The sequence below is a fragment of the Psammomys obesus genome, unplaced genomic scaffold (assembly GCF_907164565.1).
Source record: "Psammomys obesus unplaced genomic scaffold, mPsaObe1.curated_primary_1811, whole genome shotgun sequence".
Classification (NCBI taxonomy): Eukaryota; Metazoa; Chordata; class Mammalia; order Rodentia; family Muridae; genus Psammomys; species Psammomys obesus.
Genome location: NW_026591497.1, coordinates 2,523,252 through 2,534,283, shown reverse-complemented (window position 1 = coordinate 2,534,283; position 11,032 = coordinate 2,523,252). Strand labels below are relative to the sequence as shown.

Here is an 11,032-nt window from a genome sequence, read left to right as displayed (position 1 = left end):
ACAGGACAGTTTGAAAATGTCCCCCCGCCCAGGATAGACCTCCAGAGAATATTAACCACAGAGTCTGGAGGGCCAGGCTGAATGTGGGGCCATGAGCCACATGAACCTCTGTGCACTTGGGTAGCCATCACCATCAAGTCAGAGGTATCTCCTGCAGAAATCACACCCACTGGTTAGGTCAGAGGTACCTGTGACCCTGAGGGCAGATAAAGCCCGACGTAAGACAAATGGGAAATGAGGCTCCGAAAGAACAAGGCTCTGACTTAAGAAATACTTTCCCTCTGTTGCTAAGTGTGCTCATGAAAACCAGAGTTTGCTGTGTCCGATGGCAGTATCTTGGAGCAGGACGCAAGCCTAGGAGGATGGGCAGGAAGCAGTCCCTCAGCCTGCGGAGCCTGAAGAACAGGTATGCACCCTTGAGTCATCAGCAATGGATTGTGGAGGAAAAGTATAGTAACAACCTTGAGAGAAGGGAGAAGAGCCAGTCTGTGAGGAGCATGTGGATAGACTCTGCCTTATAGTATTTGCATTTTGTTGATTATGGGTTTGTTTACAATAACTTCAGTTTTTCTATCATGTTGCAAGATTAGAAATCTTGGATTCTGAGTTTCATCAGCCAGTGACAGCATTTTATCACTCCAGTCTTCTAAGCATAGAGAAACCAAGTACCAGAAAGACAGATGCACAGCTTAGAGATACTATTCACTGCTGCATAAGGTGTTGCTGTTCTTCCTTCCTTCCTCCCCTTCCTCCTCTTCCCCTCTTTTCCTTCTCTTCCTCTCTCCCTCTTCCTTTTCCCTTCCTCTTCTCTTTCTTCTTTTCCTCCCTTGTCCTCACCCTCTTTCTAATCTACCTCTTTCCCATTCACTTTCACCCATTTCATTTGAGCTATGTACTACCATTATGTTAGCTGGCAAGTGGTTCTGCCCGGCTGTGGTTTCCAGATGATGATGCAGAACGAACTCCCCTTCACTTGTCTGCATATTGCCCAGGTCTCAAGGTCTTCAGGACCTTTGGCTGTCATTGTGGCTTTGAGCAGTGCCGTTACTCCCAGGAATTCAACATCTGAGGACTGCAGAATAATGTTGTATCAGTATGCCCTCTCTTTCTGCCAAAAGGTGACTGACATGGAGCTCATGGCTTGGCATAAAATACACATGTATTCTAACATGTAGTTACACTATCAATACTGTCTTATATTTTGAGAAAGAGAACAAGCTTATTGAGAGAAGAATATTGTTTTGCTTATCCCCAAGGATAAGATTTTTCACTCACTAAGGTACTCAAACAGTTCTGGGAACAAGGTTTGGTAATACAGAGGAAGTGTGTGCTAACCAAATGGACCTATCCAGTTGTGAAGTAAGAACCATTGTCCATTTTAGGATCAATAAAGGGGGATAATAATGCTACCATCACAGATTTTTTAGTACTGGGTGGTGATGGGAATACCCAAAAAATCCACCATTGATTCATTAGGGAGAGCAGGACACCAAGTACAGCAGGGAGCTGCTGAGCAGAGCTAGGACCAAGAGGCCTAATGTTACAGCTTTGCTCTGAGATGTGGAAAAGGCATCAGAAGGATTTGTGTGGGGAATCATTAAAGGCAAATTGTGTTTTTGAAAAATTGGTCCCAATACTCATGGTCGTATTTGAGGATGGAGGCAGAGGCCAAAGAAATGATGGGGAGACAGTGCGATAGGGCACAGCCTGTGTTTGGAGATGTGGAAGAGGTTAAGGAACACTTTGTAAACCCAACCAAGATTTCTGAGGAGTGAGAATTAAAGGAAATAAATTTAAAGTAAGAATTACCAGGACCTTGTTGGATAGAATTAGCATTCTCAAGGACTATCTTTAGGGCACAAATGCACAACCATTTCAACAAGAGCGGTGAGCTGTAAAATAAATGTTGATTATTTTCATGGTGTAATTCCACTCCATGAATTATTCCTAAGTAGAGAATATAGTGAAACCTGTAACCAAATGCTTATATGCAGAATGGGTGAGGTCAACATTTTAGTAACAACAAAAAATAAGAAATCATTAAAAAATGCCATAGAAGATCATACCGTGGTTCATGTATCATAAGCAATCTAATGAAAACTTTAAAATTATGTTACACACCTGCAAAATGTGGAAGAAAGCTAACACTCAGTAAAGGTTATTTTATTATTATTAAAACATAAGGACAGTAGTTTATTAAAATTGCATTTTTCTGAAACATCTCTAGAAACATAAGAAAATCTGTTTAAAATTACAATATTAACGTGCTGAATGCTTCCAACTGCATTCTTACTATTTAAATATATTTTGATCATTTGATCATATTTGATCACGCTTTCTTCTACCCTCAAGTATTCTCAGATCCTCTCCACCTCCCTACTCATTCAATTTCATGTTATTTTCTAAGAAAAGAACACACAAAAAAATCAAAGCAAAGAAGTAGACCATTAAGAGAAAAATACCAACAAATATCAACAAATCAGGGAAAGCCTACAAAAACCACGAAGTTTGTTCTGGGGTGGCCAACTAATCTTGGGTACGGGGCTTGCCGGGAAGTGTGGCTGGTATGCCCACTCTCTCACCATCGCTCTCTTGGAGAAAGCTGATTTTCTACTTGCCAATGGTTATCAGTTGCAAAAGAAGAAGAAATCTTCTCTGCTAGGCGCCTAACTTTGTGTCTATTTCCCCTTCTCGGTGCTTAGACTGTATCTGCTTTGTACTTGTGCAGGTCTTGAGCTTGCTGTCACAGTCTCTGTGAGCTCATATGTATAAAGGTCCTGTTGTGTCTGAGCTCTGTTTCCTTGGAGTCATCCACCACTTCTGGCTCTTAGAATCTTTTTGTCTTTTCTACATAATTCCCTGTGCCGTGGCGAACGGGTTTAATGAAGACATCTCATTCAGGACTGAGTGTCCCAAGGTCTCTCACTCTGTGGGTCTCCACACTGATTCCCATCTACTGCAAGAAGACATTTCTTTGATGAGAGTTGAGCAAGGTTGTGATCCGTCAGGATGCAATATGCCATCAGGAATCACTGTACTGCTGTTCCTCTAGCAAAATAATTGTAGTAGATTTTCCTGCAGGCTCCTGACCTGTAATCTCAGGTTCTTGGCCACTTTAGTAGTACCGGATATGGATTCCGTCTCATGAAGTAGGCCCTCAGTTCAACCAGAATCGCTGGTTAATCCCAGATCATCTGTGTCACTATCAAACAAACATACCTTGCAGATGGGTTGTTGTTGTAAGCCACATGGTTTGTAGCTAAGTGATAATGATGATCCCCTTTCTCTTCTGGAAGCATTCAAAGCACCTTTCAGCAAAACGAAGGCTAAGCAGTCGAGGTGAAGTTTCTAGTCAGACGCAACTCGACGTGTCTGTGTTCAGTTACTAAGAAAGCATAGTCTTCAGCCAAAGGAGTTTACCATCGGGTTGTGATGAGCCAATAGCCTTGGCAACAGCCTGTGATGTTTGAGGGGTTGGTGTTGTGGGAGGGGTCTGTGGGAATTCTTCAGCCAATGACTTCACAAAATGTAATCCATTTCTAGTACTGAGAGTTTTGCTCTGTGTCATAATTTATTAGAATATCCAGTTGGGGTATTGTCTTCCCCACTGTAGGGTGACTCTAAGTTCCTTTCATATATGTAAATATTTTATGAAATGTCTTCAATAATAGAAATGTAGGTTTCCACATGACTTTTAAAAAGGTCTGTAGTGTTAATGCTGCTCCCCATATTCCCTCCTATAACAAGCCCCCCATTCCCTTCTCCATTTAATCTTCCTTTTCCAGTTTTCTCTTTACCTCTTTTATTATATTTTGCCCCTCTTTCCTTGTAATGGGACTCATTTTTTTCTCTTATATGTAGATGTTATATTTTAGTCTTTAGTTAAGTGTATTTCATAACAGTTGCCTTCTTAACACATGAGCATTTTCAAACCCTGCCATTAATATTAAGGGATTTCAATTGTGTGTCTTGGGTTAGTGAGATTTTACTTAATTTTAATTTTCTCTTTCACTTTGTTTGGCTTTTTTAAAAATGTTACTTTGAATATATATTTAATTTTAGGGCTTAAAATAATTTTAAAATAAAATCATTATATAATTATATAAATAATTATAGCTGATTAATATAAACATATGTTAACTATACATCATAATCACAAAAGTGTTACACATAAGTAACATTATATAGTTGTAACATGTTCTATTTAGGAATATATATGTATATACAAATACATATGTGCATGCAGTAACAACTGATAAAAAAAAAAAGAGGCCATGAATTAGAAAGGCACATAGGGAGGGGTATATGAGAGGGTTTGGGAAAAAAGGGAAGGAAGAATTGTAATTAAATTGCAATACAAAAACAAAACAAAAAAATTAAATCATTATTTTAATAATACCAAACATTATTTCCCAGAAACTATCTTAAGTGGATCACACACATTAAGAGTCTCCACAGAATTGGTACCTAAAAGTAAATGTCCCTAATCAGAAAGAATGCCTTTCTAATTTTTGTAAGGATTCCAAATACTTTCTCTAATAGTCTCACTCCACACTCTTCCTCTGATGTACTTGCTAAAAGTAAATTATGGACTTGCTGTCAATCTATTTTCCTTTGTGTCAAGCAAAGAGTAAAGAGTCTTAGCTGTTTATTGCTTATATCTGGCAACTAAAATTTTTCATTATATTTTAATGTCTGAGTTGATTTCTTTGACTTCATGCATTACATATTGCCTGCTTGTCTATTCAGTTGCTTGTATCTTCTCATATTTCTATAATAGCATGTTAATTTACTTTGGATTTGATTTTTTTCTTTGTTTTCATGTTTGTGTGTGTGTGTTTAGTTTAAGTAGAATTATATCACTTCCTCCTCCCAATCCCGCTTCCAGCCCCAGCGCCGTTCACTTGAAGTCCTTCTACATTGCCATCTCACTGTCAATTTTGAAAATCCCTCTTCCTTCATTATTATTGTTACACATGTGCTTTCATTATATATACCAGGCTGGCTTTGAATACACGATGATGTAGCCCAGACTGGTGCTGAATACATTATGTAGTCCAGGCTGGCCTTGAAACTGCAATGTACTTCTTGGTTTACTCTCCCAAAATGCTAGGCTTGCAGGCATGGGCTATCACGTACGGCACTTTACTGAGAATGTTAACTTGATTTAGGATTTGTACTTGCAGGTATGCTCCTGTTAGATTTTCTGACATTCATGAAATGCTTAACTATGCAGCATCTGATACAAATTATTTTTTGCATTGATTTAGTGTTTTCTGTATGTTTATGTGATTTGTACCATTTAAAGGAAAGCCATTCTATTTTGATGTTGTGAATCTCTTCTTTTTTTTTTCGGTTGTGTTCTGGCACTTTTATTGTTTGGGTGCTTTACAGTTTTTGATTGTGTGTTTTAAACATTATCTGGAGTATGTTGTACATACCGGAACATTAAATTTTCCAAATTGAAAATTAGTTGTTACACATGTTAAGTATAAATTAGCAAATGCTGACCTATTGATTCAACAATATTCTGTGTTTGTTTATCCTGGTATTTTGATGGATCATGTAACCCCACTCTAGTTATATTAGCTTTAGAGTGTGCTTTGGCATCTGGGAGGAAAATAATTTTTCATTATTATTGTTCATCAAATATTTAAGCCCGTCTCCATTGTTCTTAATTGCAGTCTTTTACTTATTTATTTATTCCAATTTATTCACTTTGTATCTTTACTGCAGCCCCCTTCCTCATCTTCTCCTAGTCACACGCACCCTCCCTCTTCTCCTTCTATGCCCTTTCTCTAGTCCCCTGATAGGGAAGGACCTCCTCCCTTTCCATCTGAACCTAGCCTATCAGGTCTAATCAGGGCTGGCTGCATTGTCTTCCTCTGTGGACTGGTAAGGCTGCATCACCCAGGGGGAGGTGATCAAAGAGCCAGCCACTGAGTTCATGTCAGAGACATGATCCCCTGATCCCCATCGTTGGAAATCTCCATTGTTCTTGATTTTAGAATGAATTCCCTTTTTCTCAAAAAGTTTTATTTTGTTATTATGACTGCAATTTGATGTGGTATATGATTAATTTGAAAAGAAATGATCTTACTATACACAGCATTTTCATCAAGAAGGAAGATGGAGTTTGATAATTCACCTTTATGTTAAATAGCCAAGTAGTTTATTCACAAAACAAATGATATTTATATGACATTCTATGTTGTTTATTTCTATAGTGTTTTCTATAATGCTAGTGAATCACAAATGGATCATTCACACAGCAAAGAATCTTGAGGAATTTGTAGGGTGTTCCTGTATTCAACCATTACTTCTCTTGTTAGTTCAACGACTCCTCAGCTGATTCTTCCAGGCTTCTCTGTTGGTTGCCTAAAATTTTATCAGGCATTTGTGTCCCCAAGCCTATTCCAGTGTCTAGAGAAGTAGTATCTTGTAAATGATGAAAGAATAAGTGGGAGTTTGTCCTTGTTTCTGACTCAAATGTTTTACCTTAAGTATGAAGAATCTTGTTATATTTTTAAAGAATCACTGGTTGAGGAATTTTCCTTCTAGATCTAAAGAAACAATTATTGCTTTATTTAGTAAGAAATAAGTACTGGGATTATGCTGCTAATATATTTTATTTATTTATTTATTTTTGTACAACTCTTTAACGAGAAGCAAGCTGTTATGTTGATGAATTCAAATAAAGTTACGGAACAGTACAGAAAGAAAAATTTAGATGGTAGTCTAAATGTGTGGATCATCTTGTAGTATAAATTAATAATATTGGGGATCTGAAGATGTGGCTCAGTGGTTTAAAGAATGTGCTGCTCTCACAGAAGACCCAAGTTTGGTAGGCAAGACCCACACTGAGTGTCTAACAATGGTCTATAATTCTAACTTCAAAAGATCTGACACCTTTTCTTAGTCTCTGAGGACATTAAACTCACATAAAGAAACTCTCATGCAAAAAAGAAACTCATGCATATATACACATGAAGTTTTCATTTATTTAAAAATTCTCTTGGGAGATAAAATCAAATTTCAACAAAACCTACAAAGCTCATATCACTATGAGCTCTTGGTGTGAACTGGGTGTTGGTCTTTGTCTTTTGAGCATTTTAATGGCATGCTGTGCTGTAGAATACCAAGAAAATATGCTGATTTAATGAGAGAAAAACATTTTTGATGACTCCAGGCTCTATATGAGAGAGAAATTGCTGAAAATAAAGAATTGTAGAGGATCAAGTTTTGTCTTTTGTATAAGAAGTTTCAAGAAACTGTGAAGGAGAAAGCCAGAGTAGTCTATCCATGTTCTAACATTTAAAAAAGAGAGAGAGTTGGGGGGGATCCACCAGTGGAGTTTGCTGTTTGGTCGCTATCTTATGGAAGAAGAGGGAGACAAAAGACCTGGAAGGGACAGGAGCTCCAGAAGGAGACCAACAGACCCAAAATGTCAGGGCCCAGAGACCAAAACTCCAACCAAGGACCATGCACAGAGAGGACCTAAAGCTCATATATGGCCCATAGACTCAGTCTCCAAGTAGGTTTTCTAGTAAGTAGAGCAGGGGCTTTCTCTGGCATGAATTCGGTGTCTAGCTCTTTAATCACCTCTCCCTGTAGGGTGCAGCCTTGCCAGGCCACAGAGAAAGAAGATGCAGACAATCCTGATGTGACCTGATATGCTAGAGTCAGATAGATAGAAGGGGAGGAGGTCCTCCCCTAGCAATGGACTACAGAAGGAGCACAGGGGGAGAAGAGGGAGGGTGGGTGTGACTAAAAGGAGATGTGGGAGGGGACTACAGCAGAGATACAAAGTAGATAAATTGTAATAAATAATAAATTTTAAAAAAGAAAAGAAAAAACAAAGAAATGGATGCTTTATGGTCATTGTTGGGTATATGTATATATAAGGATAGGTATATATGTATGTGCAAGTAGATGAAATGGTGGAGATATATATTCTGAGAAAACACATGAATGACGGAGAGATGGCATACACCTCTGAGGAAAGAAATTAAGAAAGAATTTCCTGTGTGGAAGTTTCATAAGGCAAGAGTGACTCTGTGTCCCTGGTTCCAAAAACGGTGACCAAGTGTGACTGTCCAAATTTGTGAGGAAGAAATATCTCAGTCTGTAAAATGAAGCCAAAGTCAGAGAATTCTATGTCACACAACAAAGGCACCTGAAATAATGTGTCTGTCACTCAGGATTTGTTTGAGATCTATGGGATTGCTGTCAACACACAGTATCACAGATGGGGCAGCATATACATGGAATAGGAACACCTACATGCAGGTGCCTGCCTAACAAGGAGACAAGCCTGTGGAAAGGATTATCACCCACCTGTCCTCAAGCAAGCTCACAGCTCCACCCATTACAGCCAGCTATTGTTTTGATCCAGCCCAGCTGCCAGAGAAGAGGCCCAGGCAGTGGCCCCACAGGTTTTGAGTTGAGTCTCAATCACTGTGTTATGTTTTCGGCAGTGGAACCAGGCTCACTGTCCTAGGTAAGTGGCTTTAATTCTCTTTCCCATTCAGCCCAGCCCTTGTTGTCTTGCAAAGATTTGTTTTTTCTTTCTGGGAACTTTTTTTTTCATCTGTCTTCCTCAGACTTAAAGACTGAATTCTTAGCCTTCTTCATGGTAGTTAAGGGAGATGGACCATTTTGGAATAAGCTGTAGGAAGGACCAAAAATCTATGAGCAACTGGTGTTAGATTGCAATAGATATGCTTAGATCTCTGAGGCATTAGTTAGGGTCTGAACAGACACAGGGCTCCAATTCATGTTCTCAGGAAGAATAAACATTGGGGACCATGAAGCAGGTCAAAGTAGGGGCACCAGGACTTTCACAAAGGTCACAATATCTTTAAAGGGTATCAGTGAGGTTACTACCTTCCGAGAATCATGAGGGATTGCAGACATCACAGCTGCAACTAAAGAATAAGGTGCATGTAGGGTTTTTGCATGAGTCTATATCATAGTGTTGGGTGTTCGGCAGCGGGACCAAATTGACTGTCCTAGGTGAGTGACTCCTTCCTCCTATATTACTGTTGTCTCCACGGTTTGAGATGATTATGTTGGATTATTCCTCAGTTTGTATTCTGCTTCATGCCTGATCTTCACTCTAGGTGAATATTCGCTTGTTCCCTAGATTCTGTGTCTCATTTCAAACAGTTCCCTGTGCGCTTTTTTTGTCTAATCTCAGACTGGGGCCTGAAACAGATAAACTATCAATGTCTGTCTGTACTTTAAAGCACTCTGATAAGTACCCCATTTGAATGTCTATTTTTCTGGTGAACTTTGTGAAGGGTAAAGTGAACTGTCATCTCATGGAGATGAGGCATAGAGGGAGAGAGAGCTGTTGAATTTGGAGAATGTAGAAAACTTAGCACTGAGGATGAGGAATAACAAGTCAGGGGCCAGGTATCTAGACAAAGGAACTCAGGATTCAAATTCTAGGACAGTCAGAAGATAGAATGGATCCCCAAGCCTCCTTGGAAAGCCATGAACAGAGCAGAAACCAACCTAGAACACAGGAATATCTAGTAAGTAGAAGAAAGGGGGAAAAGCTCTGGGCACAGAAAGTCAAGACAAGAAAAACTAAAGATGTATTTGGGAAGGTGGGCTTCTGAGTCTCTACAAAACCTAAAAGATGGATCAACTGAGTTCACCTAGATCTACTCCTGATGCATGAAAATTATACAACTTAGCCAGAGAGGGGAATATGACCTAATTCTGAAGAATGAGAAAAAGTTCAAGCAGGTAGAAACTATGCTGAGACCCTGGAGAGGCAAATTTGGGTGAAAACAAATGCCTAGGTTTAAAGTTTAGGCTCAGAGCAGAGGTTTACATCAGAACTGTCTGTCTTCCGAGTGGGACAGACAGACTACAGATAGACATAAAAAGCAGAGAGAAGAACATAAGAAAAAGAAATAAAAAGATCAGGTGTCTGTGTTGGAGGTCAAGTTGTAGGAAATTGTCAGGTAAATTGTATAAATATGTGGGTGCATAATTTTTAGCACATAGGGAGCACATGAAAGAAATGCATACCCCATCTTCTGTACTATGTTCAAACACATTCACTAACTTCAAGGACAATTTATATACTTCCTCCAGGATTCCTATTGGGAAAACAAAATTCTGACCCTCTCTCTTCACCCTGCAGGTCAGCCCAAGGCTACACCCTCAGTCACTGTGTTCCCGCCTTCCCCTGAGGAGCTCAGGACCAACAAGGCCACACTGGTGTGTATGATGACGGACTTCTACCCAGGTGTTGTGTCAGTGACCTGGAAGGCAGACGGCACTCCTATCACCGCAGGTGTGGAGACTAGCCAGCCTTCCCGACAGAACAACAACAAGTATGTGGCTACCAGCTACCTGTCCTTGACAAAAGAAATGTGGGAATCTAAAAGCACTATCAGCTGCCAGGTCACTCATGAAGGGAACACTGTGGAGAAGAGGCTGTCCCCTGCTGAGTGTTCCTAGGTCTTCTGACCTTCATGTTACCCACCGAGCATGAGATCAGAATCATGCCCAAGAATACCCTTACTGCTATTGCCTATCACAGCCGTTTTCCCTGCTCTCAAAATGCACAATAAAATATCTATTATCAACCTGTAATTCTGCTCTGCCTTATTTGTTCTAATGCATATTTCACTGGGATTCAGAGTAGAGTAAGGAATATCCTGGCGCACTGTAGTTTACAAGCAGGGCCATGGCCTGCATTGTCACCCCAGAAAGTGCCATCTTCACACGGACACAATTGTTCAAATTCTTTCCTGGACTTCCAATTACACAATGCAATTGTGCAGTATGAATGTCATAGACTTCTCTGACTTCACTCTTTAATAAACCTAATCAAGTGTCAAGTGCATTTCTAACAATCTACTGGTGCCTAGTTACCTTATCTCAGAATTGAGTATTAGAAAAACTGACAATTCTATATGAGATCCCTGTTTCTACCATTCAAGTAAAAATAAAGAGTAGCAGGAAAATAAAAGTGTATCGTGATCAATCCAGATAAGAAAACCAAGCTAAG

General features: G+C 39.5%; 1 protein-coding gene across 1 annotated transcript; it reads left to right on the top strand.

Annotated features, from left to right (window-relative positions):
- The first annotated feature begins 227 nt into the window (after positions 1 to 227).
- Positions 228 to 10,614, top strand: LOC129679265 (immunoglobulin lambda-like polypeptide 5). Its single transcript, XM_055610270.1, is given in 3 exon segments — positions 228 to 406; positions 8,867 to 9,015; positions 10,160 to 10,614. Coding segments are annotated over 3 exon segments (648 nt in total). The 3' UTR covers positions 10,480 to 10,614.
- The last annotated feature ends 418 nt before the right edge of the window (positions 10,615 to 11,032 follow it).